Consider the following 13,135-nt stretch of genomic DNA (forward strand, 5'->3'; position numbering starts at 1 on the left):
TTAGAAAAGAAGAGAAAAGAAATAATCTTGAAGATAATAGTATGAAAATACAAAAAGTTTCGTATCCTATCCACACAATTCGAATGTAAGTGGTTGGTAAACTCTTTTCATCTCATAAATTTTGTCTCCATTGTTTGATAATTGGACTAGGATTTATGATTAAAATAGAAAATAAAATTTTCAGAATTATAACACATGCATTTATGATGGGTAGAGAGTGTGCATAACTCTTATATGTTTTATTTAGTAATTTTTATAAGGGATAAAATTTCAATAAAAATATAATAATAAGTAGAGACTGTTGCCTATCAATGATATGGTTACCATTCAATCCAATCCTTTCATCATCTATTATCTCATCAAGGCCGAGGTATAGAAGTAGTGTCAACCTCGGATATCCTTGATATCTCGATATTTGGTTATTGGACCAACAACCAAAATAAATTGGATTGAACAACAACTTAACCCCATCGTGGCCATAGATTTAATGTCTTTGCCATCTACCAAATTACTTAGTGAGATAATTTCTCCCATACTCAGGGGTGATGAATCCTCTGTTGATCTACTATAATCTTGATACACTTTTCAATGTAGCCAACCACTACTGTTCTGATAGTCTTGAGAGGACTATGTTGGGCTAGTGTCAAACTACACTAATCAATGCATAAGACACTTTAGTGATCTCAAGTCTAAGGATCACTTGCACCACCATTCAGTGGAGGATTTGTTCCACAGACACTGGTGTAATCATTTATGTGGAATCTTCTAGTTGGCCAGTTTAGTGAACTTGCCTACAGCAAGCACCCATATGTTGCATCAGGTTGTCACCAAACAACCTTGACAAGTGAGATATGTTACTACCTTTCGACAGGGTTGTCCAACACTATGACAGCTTTCACCGTATTATCTGTGCTTTAGGTCAGGATAATACTAGGGGTATGGATGTTTCTAGAATGACCACCATATATGCTCATATGATTCTCACTATCAAGATTTCAAACACTTGATACCCCCATCACGGTTCTACTATCCTAAGGATATATATCATTTTCTTATACAAATATAATCTGATAACATGATATAGATAAATGCCTTTATTGATAATAAAACATGATTATAGAGAGTCAATTTACAAAATAGGATTGGCTCTAGGGCACCTACTCTAACAATCTCTCATTCATGTATTTAATACCAAATGACCTTAAGTGCTTTTCATGCTTCTACTGCGACAAGGACTTCGTCAGTGGATCGGCTATATTGTCATCAGTATGTACTTTGCTAATATGCACATCTTTCCTCTCAACCACTTCTTTGATGAGATGAAAATACCTGAGTATGTGTTTGGATCACTGTTGAGACCATGGCTCCTTTGCTTGAGCTATTGCTCCATTGTTGTCACAATAGACATTTATTGGATCAACAATAGTGGAGACCACACCAAGTTCAGAGATGAATTTCTTGATCCAAACTGCTTCTTTGGCCGCATCAGATAATGCGATATACTCAACCTTTGTTATAGAGTCCGCTACAATACTTTGGTTCGAGCTTTTTCAGCTTACTATAGTCTTGTTGAGACAAAATACAAAACTCGATTGCAATCAATAATCATCTTTGTCTATTTGGAAACTAGCATTTTGTATCCTCTTATAGTGAGCTCAGCTTTCCCTCCATAAACAAAGAACATATCCTGAGTTCTTTCCAGATACTTAAGGATGTTCTTGACAGCTATCTAGTGTCGCTCACCTAGATCCGATTGATATCTACTACAAGTGCTTAATACACATGAGACATCAATCCGAGTACACAACATTGCATAGATGATGGATCCAATTATTAATGCATATGGGATCCTCCTCATTCTATCTCTCTCATCGTGTGTTTTAGGACATATATACTTGGAGAGATAGACACCGTGTGACACTGGAAGAAATCCCTTCCTTGGATTCTTCCATACTGAATCTCTTTAGTACTTGTCTATATATGTACTATGACTTAGGCCAAGCAACCTACGCTTCTCCTAAGTCCTTCATGGAGAAGCACTTAGAGAACCAAGTCTTTACTGACTACAAGATTGGTATATCATTCTCCATGAGAAATATGTCATCGACATACAACATCAAGAATGCCATTGTGCTCCCACTTGCTTTCTTGTAAACGTAGGGCTTATCTTCATTCTTGATGAAACTGAATTCTTTTACAACTTCATCAAAATGAATGTTCCAGCTTTTATAAGCTTGCTTGAGTCCATAAATAAACCTCTGCAACTTGCATATCTTATTAGCTTGTCCATCAAGAACAAAACCATCGGGTTGTGTCATATACACATCCTTTTCAAGGTTTCCATTGAGGAAAGTTGTTTTGACATCTATCTGTCAAATCTCATAGTCATGCTATGTAGCAATTGCAACCATAATCGGGATGGACTTAATCATGCTACTGGCAAAAAGGTTTGTTCATAATCAATGCCATGAATTTGTTTGAAACCTTTGGTAACTAATCGTGCCTTACAGGTATGCACATTGCCATCCATGTCAGTTTTCCTCTTGAAGACCCATTACACCCTATGGGTTTTACCCCTTCAGGTGGATCCACCAGAGACTATACCTGGTTTTGGTACATGGAGTCCATCTCAGATTTCATGGCTTCAAGACATTTAATGGAATCTGGATTCGATATAGCATCATCGTAGGTCTTGGGTTCATTGTCTTGGTAGACTAGTACATCGCTATGCTGAGTCATGAGAAAACCATATCTCTCGGGCTCATGACATAGTCTTCCATACCTACGTAGCTCCTGTGCTACTTGAAGTGGTTCACTTTGATCCATAGATTGTGGAGTAACCTCCTTACAATATTCAACCACTTCTTGTGGCACATCATCATGTCCTTCATCTAATGTATCTTGTGGCTCTAGAACTTTATCGAGTTCTGCTTTTCTCCCACTAGTACCTCATAGAAAAAAAATTATTTCTCTAAGAAGACACCAGTATGAGCGACAAAAATTTTGTGCTCTTTTGGATGGTAGAAATAATATCATTTGGTCTCCTTACGATACCCTTCTAAAATACATTTATCAGATTTTAGGCGCAGTCTTGACATAAGTTTCACAACCCCAAATATTCAGATAAGACAAATTGGGCTTTCGCCCACTCCATAGTTCATATGGAGTCTAATCCATAGACTTTGACAGCATACGGTTAAGTACGTGAGTCGTAGTCTCTATGGCATAACCCCAAAATGATGCCGGTAGATCACTAAAACTCATCATAGACCTAACTATATCAACTAAGGTCATATTCCTCTTTTTAGACACACCATTATGTTGGGGTGTATATGGAAGGTGAGTTTTGATATTGTCCCACATTCATTCAGGTATATTTAACTCAACTTGCCACACTTGGCATAGTTGTTACTTTGAGAATATCAATATTGTCCATTTTGAGAACATATAAAATTATTATGAAACAGTTCCATAAAGAATATTATTTACACTAAAAGATAAAAATCCATTAGTAATAAAAGCAATATTCTCACTTATGGAAAGTGGACACAGAAACAACATTTCTAGAAATTGAGGGAAAATCATAATAATCCATTAGTTCCATAACAATCCTATAGGAAATGTTAGACAATTAGATCCTATAGCTAATGCAGCATCACATGCTCCATTTCCAACTACTAGGTCCACCACTCCTTTGGTGAGCAATCTACTCTGCTGTAGTTCTTGGACATTAGTACAAATATGAGTACCACATCTTGTGTCAATGACCCAAGATGTTGAAGGGGAGAAGTTAATCTCAATCATGAACGTAACTAATGAAGAAGTAGCATTCTTCTTCCTTTTTGCTAGGAAGACTTTGCAATGTTTCCTCTAGTGGTTGGGATTCTCGCAGTGAGGACAAATGCCCTTCCTTTCTACAATAGTTGCTTCCAACGACTTCTGAGCCTTTTCATTTACACTTGAGTTAGCTTCAACCAATGTCAATGTTTTTGACATTTTGATGCCAGACTCAATAGCTTTCAATATATCTAGAAGCTTGGAAAGGGTATTCTTCTCACCATCGTCAATAAAGTCATGGCCAAACTGAGAGTAAGAATCTGGCAAAGACTATAATGTTAGGACTATTACTAAACCCTCATTAAGTCTACATCCCAAAATCTCAAGCTTGTTCATATACTTGGTCATCGCCAATTTTGATACCCTCTTCCATCTTGCATCTGAATACTTCTCATTTTTCTGGAGAGTATAAAGAATGGAAGCTAAGTCCATACTCTAGCACTACAATCGCAGTAATGGTTTCATTGATGCAAGCACAATGTATCTTGTCATTTTTTATTTAGCATTATGTGTATGCTTCATAAATACATACCCAGTTTGATGGATAGAACTATCAGCAGGCTCCGGTGATAAAGCCTGCTCAATGGTGTATAATCTACGCTTGACTTAAGTATATTGTTTATACTTCTATACTAATCAATGAAATTCTCACCATTCCATTTGTTTCCTAGTTCGATGATTTGTCGTAATGATGATGGTTTCATATTGCTCATTTTAGTGAATCTACAAATGCAGAATAAGCAAAAGTTATTATCATGTTCATTATTATTATTTAACAAGGTATTTTATTAAATAAATTCTCCCACTATTTTCCTCAAGCCAATAACCCTTATATTAACCTGGAAAAGCTCATTGGCTTTCCTAGTGGACTAAGATCTCATCTAGCCCATTCTAAACCTTCGCTTTGGCAAACAAGCTAAAATGGGTTGATTAGATAGGCCAACAAATTTAGTTCACACCAGTTGATAGCTTTAACTACCAACCTCAAATGTGAAATAAGCCAATAAGCCAACAAACAAATTACACAATTCAATGGCTGAAGCCATTGTCCTCAAGTGTGATTCTCAGTATCAGTAGAGTGGAGAGTACAAGTCACCACGTACACACAACAACTATACTTCTCTACTATGCCTATGATGTGTGTTGGTATTTTCATCATCTTATGATCTTGTTTTGAGTCCTGCACTATCTTTTCCTTTCTGCCAATGTGGGCACACTCTCTAAAGGTGATCATTTTCACAAGTGTGAGCACAACTATTGGCTCTCATCTTGGACTGCCAATCATCAAACGAGTGAAGGATCAAAATTTGGATTGATCCAAGACAGGTGACAACCTAGTGCAACACATTAAGAAATGGGTCAATTTGTCTTGATCCTTCACTCGTTTGATTTATTGAAGGATTGTTATTGGCCCTTCAAGGGGTTTTTTCAACTGCTTCTAACTCATTCCATATTGGCAAAAGGCGGTTAAAATACGATGTCACCGTTTGGTTATTTTTCTTGATTTCGACAAGAGTTTGTTGTAAAGTGAAGAGTTTGGCCAAATCAAGTTGGCCGTACATCTCCTTTATATTTGCCGACATCTCTTGGGCATTTTCTATCTGTGGCAATCGACGACAATCTCTTGAGTCAGGGAGTTGTTGATCCATGCTCGGACAAGGGTGTTGCATTGAACCTAGTGTTTGAGTTGGTGTGGCTTGATTTGTTTTAAGAGGGTTCCACTAGTGAACCCTTCTTTGTCTTTTGTGATTAAGGATCATCGGAAATCACGTGCCCATGTTGCATAATTCTTCGATTTGGTAAGGGGTTGTTTGACGAGCACAAGCTAAGACTCGTCGGATGCTGGTGAGTAAGGAGGATCACCTAGTTCTGGGCGGTTGGAGGTGTTGGGAATGATCTGGAGTACTGGTTAGGGATTCTGACTTGTTGGGTTGGGATTCTGACCCATGAACCCGAATGGGTTTAGTCTATATTGGGTTGGTCCAGAATTTGGACTTGATCTAGAATTTTGATCTTGGTTTTGTTATGTAGACTCGTTTGATGTGGCTGTGGATGTTGTTTGGCCTGGAGCTGGTGGAGTTGTGATCTAGCTGTTGCCTTTTGGAACTATGAGGGAAAATTTGGTATTTTGATTTGTTTGGAGAAAAAGGAGAGAGACTAATCCACATGCCTTGTTTTGCAGGTTCTGGGACAAAATGGCTAGAGAGGATTGCGGGGCGGAAGCTTAATTAAGATGCTTGCTCTAATACAATGTTAGAATCTAAGTAGGAAGAGGCAAAGGAAGCAAAATGTGTTGCCGAAGAATACCAGAAGATTAAAGAAGAAGATTCAGTTGTAAATTTTATATTGATCTTTACAGTGATGTATTTATACAAGAGAGAAATAACAAATGAAGGAAATGCAATTAAGGGTGTCATTACATGAAATCATAATAAAATCAATCAACTAATATTTATGTAGGATTGTATCAATTATGCTAAATATCTGTGATTAGCATAATTTAAGGATGCGTAATTCCAGCAATCATTCCATATTGCATCAGTTTGTTCAACTAAACAGAAAAGAAACGTTACTTAAAAGTGGATTCTATTTGCTAGCTGTAGCAGGTCTACTTTTTGCTTTGCTTGAGGGAGAACAAACAAGTTAAATAAGACTAACGGCTTATGGCTTCAAGTGCTGTGAGTAAGCGAAGGAAAAGAAAACTAACGGAAGCTCAAGTATGTTCGAGTCCGTCATTTTAGTCTCATAAGACAGCAACGTTTCAATTACAAGCATTACAGTTTTAACAAAGCTTCGTGAAGATCAGAGAGCAAGGTTTTTTGTTTCTTATTCAAAGTTACTGGAGCTAGAATGGACTGATCGAACGGCTCAGTTTAGCTCCGATTGTGTTTGTTTGTTATTTGACTGAGTGGTTGAGATTAGGTTCACAAGGACAGCCAACCTAGACTTTTAATGTACTTCAAAAACTTTTGTAAAACAATTGTTTTTTACTTAATAAATAAAAAAGGTTAACAACTTCTGAAATTTTTTTTTTTTTTTTTCGCAGTTTTGATCTGTTTCCAGAAATTTCCTGCTCTGCCTTCAGAAGTTTTACATCCCATAAAAACAACAATTTCTCATAATAGATAAAAAGTAAAGATTTGTGAATATCAAATTTAATATATATGAAATTTACTTTAAAATATTGTCTTCTTGAAAAATAATTAATTTTAATCAATAATTTACTTAACAACTTATTAAAATAATATATATTATTATATATATATTATTAATATATATATATATAATAATATATATATATATATATTATATATATATATATATATATTAATATATTATATATATATTTCTTTGAGTACTCAATACAACACTGTTTAGTCGTCAATAAGTATCTCTCCGGTGGGGTTGCGCTATTAAAAATAGTTGAAGGTTAAGCTCATATCATAAGAGAAAAAAGTTTGTTAATGAGGTAAAGAGTGGACTAAATAAAAGAGAGAACAGCACAAATTATGAGCTTGTCTAATAAATACAAAAATAAATTTTGGTATTTTCTCTCCAAGTTCACAAGGTTATATAGAAGGAATGCCTTGTAATTTGGGATCCAAAAATCATTCTAGCAATACAATCAATCTAATTTTCAGAGCATTCTCTATGTTTTCTCTCAATTTTATCTAAAACCAAACACATTGCATCCAATAATTTCTACTCTAAGAACCCATTTATGATCTTTGAATCTTCAATAATAATAAACAGAAATATACTAGAATACCAGGAAATTGTGAGTAAGTAAGAGGAATATGAATATGGTACGTATAAGTAAATTTCATATACTGTTAAGAAATAAATAATTTCTCTTCTAGTTTAAAGATTGTATCTAAATTTAAGCACTTCAACAGATAGTGATCAACAAGAAAAATAAATAAATGGCCGAATAGCTTCTTGAGATAGCCAGAAATTGGAGACTAGGTGGAAAATAAAAACTCAAAAACTTTCTTCCCAAAAGGATGCATCACCGGAAGTGGAAAAATAGAAGATGGTCAACATTTGAGAGAGCATGTATTCAACTCTTGCACAAAAATGTCTTGAAATTATTAATGTGTAGAGTAAAGGTTAAGAAATATTTTGTTGTTTTTGTTTTCGTTAAGTCAATTACTTAATTCGTATGTAAGAAATTTCAAGATATCTGCATCAGAAAATTAATATATACATAAATTATGAAAAACTAGATATAATTTCAGAAAATGATAGAGAAAGATTCACAAAACACCAGTTCATAGTCATTGAAGACTGAAGTACATAATTTAATTGAAAAGCTTATTTAACATCAATTTAGATGCTACAGTACCACTAACTTCTATTATTCTGGCTAATTAAAGCATAGCAGTACTTGACTTGAACAGAAACCTCGAATTGTATGTTGAATAAAATGTGTCTCTCAAAAGGGGATATTGTAACAGGACAAAAAGAGTGGCTGCCACAGACATTACTATAGTGGTTATGGTGGCGAAATTTAATCTGTCATGATAAGCTAGCAAGAAGGATGTGATGAAAGCTATCATCATGGTTACTAAGGAGACATAGAGAGATAAGAGTCCACCAATCAATTTAAGTGGTAATGACTTACGAAAATCGTCTTCTGTATAACGCGAGATAAGGATCGACAAAAACATCAAAGCTGAGATGATAGAGGAGGACAATGCTATTGCATTTGATATGGAAAAAACGTGAAATAAATTATCTTTCAAAAGATTAGGTATTCCTGTCTTGTCCTCATAGCCACCAGGTACACTAAATGCCGCTGCAAAAATTACAGAGGTGACGATTGTTGCAACAAGCATACATGAGGTAGCTGTGTTCTTCATCCACGATTCTCCAGCTCTCAACAACCCTTTATGCTCCTCCGTAAACAATTCTTGAGGTGTTTTGCCGCTTGAATTTTTCTTTTTTCTATAAGAAGGTTTCACCACCTTCTCAATCTCCTGTATATAAACATTAAGATGAAGCATTAAAATGTTATGTTTCGTAATATTTTAGATCAGATAATACTTTGAACTATAATTGAAAGATAATTAGTAGCTCCAAAAATGAAATTAAGACATTCTCAATTCAAGTTGTAGAGGTTAAAAAAATGAATTACCTTAAACCATAATAACTCTCGTTGCATTTGTAGAGCTGCACCTGATACGATACTGAGTCGACTTGGATGTGGAAGTTTCGCAACTAAATGCAATATATTGTTCTTATCTTTGTCTACTAAGGCGGTCATTACCTCTCTGTTCAAGTCTAGTATCCCAAATATTAGTCTGAATATATCAGCATGACGGTGTATAACCGCAATGTGAAATATGCTATATTTATTTTCATCAAGTTTGTCAACCAAATTTGGATAACGGCTAATGAACATGTTCAAGAACTTGAAGTTTCCCAATTTAGCTGCATCGAACATGAAGTTTAGGTTTGGGTCCTCCAATTCACCTTTTTCTGATAATATGTCCAAAAGACGTTCCGCTAATTCAGGAGCTTTAGTTGATGCCGAATCCGTTTTGTGATTATTCTTCACTCCTGGGACTGACAATGAACATAATAAATCCTTGCTAAATAACAATTGTGATAATGATAAGAATAACCAAAATTACTACTAAATGGTTTAATCCTTAGTTAACTTAGTGATGACTACTGGAAAAAAAAAAATGCTTTTCCATACCACGTTTGATCATATCAAGCAAGACATCCAAAAGAATAATGTTCAATCAGCTATCTCTAATTTTTTTAGTTTTAAAATATTTTTTTTTTTTTAGGTGTGGAAACCCATGTTTTTTTTAAAGTATATCAGTCTTTTGCACCACTGAGTAATTGAGGTAAATAGATGGAATTTCAACCAAACTTTTTTATATTAGGATACTCAAAAATTTTGTTTTTTTTCTTAAATGTTCAAAGAGAAGGACAATATATAGAATTTTAACTTATGCAATATGTAAAATCACTTGTTTTTTTAGGTCAATTTTATAGAAGTTGAGTATAATCATTAAATAGATAACTACACTAAACAACCATATATGGAGAAACTAACATGAGCTGATTAGCCTCTTCAATAGTCCTCCTTTTCTGCCAGCAAATGACGAAGGCTGTCGTGCCAAAATCTGCAAGGCCGTATCTTGATTTTCGTCACGTACCATAGCTAAATCTGGACGATCAATTAGCAAGTCCTTTGCGAGATCTGAGAAATTCACCAAATTCTAAGCACAACAGTGTAAAAAACACGCTTCATGCAGCTATGAAAGCAATATTATATGTCTTTTTTGATGTGTTATCCAATGTGACATTATATTATATCACTTACCGCGGTATTTTATTATTTGCATATATATATATATACACACACACTTAAGTATTTTATTATTTGCATATATATATATATATATATATATATATATATATATACACACACACTTACATTTAAGATGGAATTTTTTATATGAGATATAATATATATGGGTAAAATTATTCATTCCAATAACAAATGATAACGAAAGAACAGAATTAAATTGAAGGTACTCTTACCGTATAATGCTGTATACAAACAAGCAAAAAAAAGAGAAGCTTTGTCCTCCACGGCCAAAATAACTTCCATTTCTTGAACTGTCCTATATAAATATGATGCCATGTCCCTGTAACCAAATATCGCAGCTAGATAGATTGGAGTCATATCTTGCCCCCCTCGAGTTACCAACAGTTCTTCATTCTTTTTCAACATAATTTTAGCAATTTCGATTGCTCCAGCTGCCACTGCAAAACAAAAGGCCGAGTTTTCATTTCTGTCTTTCAGAGTAAGGTATTGAGGTTCTATCCATTCTAGCAACTTCTCTACAAATCCAATTTGTTTTGCTCCTGCTGCAATATGAAGAACAGTTTCGCCATTCTTTGCGATCTCGCCACGCAACAGTGATCGATCTTGTCCTAACAAACCTTCGGCAGTTGCCCAGTCACCTTTTAATGCGGCCCTATAAAGAACCACTCTTTCTGGGGCATAAACCTTTCCATTTTCACCTGAGTAATAAGTTAAAATAACGAAAATAAATTGTCATCAGATTGAATCAATAATAAAAAATGTCATTAGCTTGAAATTAAAGAGAGGGAGCTCACTAGAAGACGTCTCTTGAGTTGATTCAGTTGAAGTACCATTCTGGGCCTGATCATTTGGCACTTGGGGAGCACTATTTATTGGATCAACAGCCATTTCGATATTTATTGAATGTGATTCTTGTATTTCAGGATCATGGATTGAATTCACATCTCTTTCGGCCATGAATTCTTCTGCATACATGCCAATTTACTAAATCAAAATCAAAAGATTCCATGCAAATAATATAGTGTTCTAAAAGCCACACACTTCTATAATAGTGTTTGATTTTATTAACAGCAACAAAAGATTTAATTGTACGAGTTTGTAAATATTCAAACACTGACACTTGATCATACAATTTGTAATTGATTGATTGAGATGGAGATCGATGATGGCTCACCGGCCTCAATCATATCTACCATAAGATGTAGGCTTACTGGTCTAGTTTAAAATTGTTATAATTTTTATATTAAGTATTTTAAAACAAAACAGACAGTCTGGTTGGTAATTTTTTTTTCTCTTTGTTATATATATTTAAATTACTTTGCTAATGTTGCATGTAAAGTTAAAAAAAATAAACATTTTTATTAAATAAGTTATTTTTATAATTACTAAAATATGTTTCAAAATAAGTTTTTTAAATAAAAATTTGATATAGTGATTTCATAAATAAAAAAGAGCCTATAGATTCATGGGACGACTGTTGGTGGAGGTAACCAAACTTTACCAAGAGCCAGTCTATATACCACAGTATTATGTTATCAGTCGTCAAATAGAATTTTTTGCCGTTAGTGGCCAGTAGATCGACACAAACAGATTGATCATACCATCGCAGGATTTTTATTTAATTAAATATTTATTTATAAATTTTTTTGTTCTAATACATATATTAATTTTAGGCTATTTTAGTTAGATCAAAATCCTCTCGTACATGAGTTTTACGTGAATTTTAAAAGATTTTTGGACTAATAAAAATCATTCAAGGATCATTAATTAATTATTATTATTATTATTATTATTATTTTGTTAAAAATAAAGAGCAGTTTAAAAACCCAACGTAAGCATTAACCAAAACCACAAAGGCAAAAATTGGTAAACCGTCCGTGGCAGACGCAAAAGCCACGTACGAATCCTCATAAAACCAAGCAACAGAGTTTTTCAACAATAAATCACAAAGAGAATGCTTTTGAAGAATGTTTTTAAGTCAGGTATCATCTTCCTCCATTAATAACTATGCATCATTAAAACAAAAACAAACTCATAAACAACTGTGATTCATATATAACACCAATCAATCAAAAAACTTCGTTTTGGTTGTAACATATCTTGACCGTATAATTTATAGACTTAGGTCAGGATATGCCCTTGTCCTTCTGGATCGATGAGGCGACTGAAATTATTCCCAGAAACACATAACTAGAAAACAGAAACTTGAACTAAAGCAAGCAAGCCATACAAAACCTAAGGCAAAGAAAACTTTAGCTTGGAAGAGAGGAAAAAGAAAACAACAACCTGATGAAAGATGCACCGAATCGGGTTGATTGCAGAAAGATTTCAAATTCTCAATAAATCTTGGTCACCAATGTTGAACTCCAGAAGACTAGAGTGGTCTGAGAAGAAATGCTTTCAGTGTTTATATATAGGGCTGCATGTTTAGCTCAGTCTTCGTCAATAGAAAATAAATTAAGGAAAAAAAAACAGATGGGCATAAGATTTATTATACTTTACTAACATCAAGAAAGGCTTCCTTTAACTTTTATGATGACTGATTATATACTTTATTAATTTATAAAGTAATTTTATTCCTTATCCATTAAAAAAAAAAAAAAAAAAAAAAAACAATATGGTCTAAATGGCTTAACTGCATATACATTATGCAAGGTGTCACTTTGCTGTTCAATATATCGGAAAGTAATTTAAAAGTAATTTTATTTCTATCCATAAAAAAAAAAAAAAAACAAAAAAAAACACTTTTTTGTTTCATTCATTTGCATTTCTATTATGTACTTTGTTTCCTCACGAGGCATCACGCTAATTACATCCTATGTCTATCAGTTTTCTTCTTCTTCTTCTTCTTCCTTTTTTCTTAAATTAATAAATTTCTCCTGATTCTGTCAACGTTTATAAAAAAATCTTCCTTTTTTTTTTTTGGTTTAAATTAATAAAATTTTCTCC

General features: G+C 33.9%; 1 protein-coding gene across 2 annotated transcripts; it reads right to left on the minus strand.

The window, feature by feature from the left end:
• Positions 1-8,041: 8,041 nt before the first annotated feature.
• Positions 8,042-12,616, minus strand: LOC116120779 (ankyrin repeat-containing protein At5g02620-like). Of its 2 annotated transcripts, none has more exons than XM_031406748.1 (6): positions 12,473-12,616; positions 10,981-11,151; positions 10,399-10,884; positions 9,908-10,054; positions 8,975-9,405; positions 8,042-8,816 (listed from the first exon to the last, which is right to left on the minus strand). In XM_031406748.1, exons 2-6 carry the CDS (start codon positions 11,141-11,143, stop codon positions 8,208-8,210), a joined length of 1,836 nt encoding a protein of 611 aa, XP_031262608.1. In that variant the 5' UTR covers positions 11,144-11,151; positions 12,473-12,616; the 3' UTR covers positions 8,042-8,207. The 2 variants fall into 2 exon arrangements, with proteins under 2 accessions (XP_031262608.1, XP_031262609.1); XM_031406749.1 differs by having other exon boundaries at positions 12,470-12,616.
• Between the last annotated feature and the right edge of the window lie 519 nt (positions 12,617-13,135).

The sequence above is a fragment of the Pistacia vera genome, unplaced genomic scaffold, assembly GCF_008641045.1.
Source record: "Pistacia vera cultivar Batoury unplaced genomic scaffold, PisVer_v2 Contig945, whole genome shotgun sequence".
NCBI lineage: Eukaryota > Viridiplantae > Streptophyta > Magnoliopsida > Sapindales > Anacardiaceae > Pistacia > Pistacia vera.

Bases quoted from the DNA above. Each gene is read 5' to 3' on its own strand.
- LOC116120779 (XM_031406748.1), bottom strand. From the start codon at position 11,143: ATGGCCGAAAGAGATGTGAATTCAATCCATGATCCTGAAATACAAGAA. The intron at 10,055-10,398 runs GTAAGAGTACCT...TGAATTTCTCAG, and splicing joins TTTGTATACAGCATTATACG to ATCTCGCAAAGGACTTGCTA. The intron at 8,817-8,974 runs GTAATTCATTTT...GTTTATATACAG, and splicing joins GAGAGTTATTATGGTTTAAG to GAGATTGAGAAGGTGGTGAA.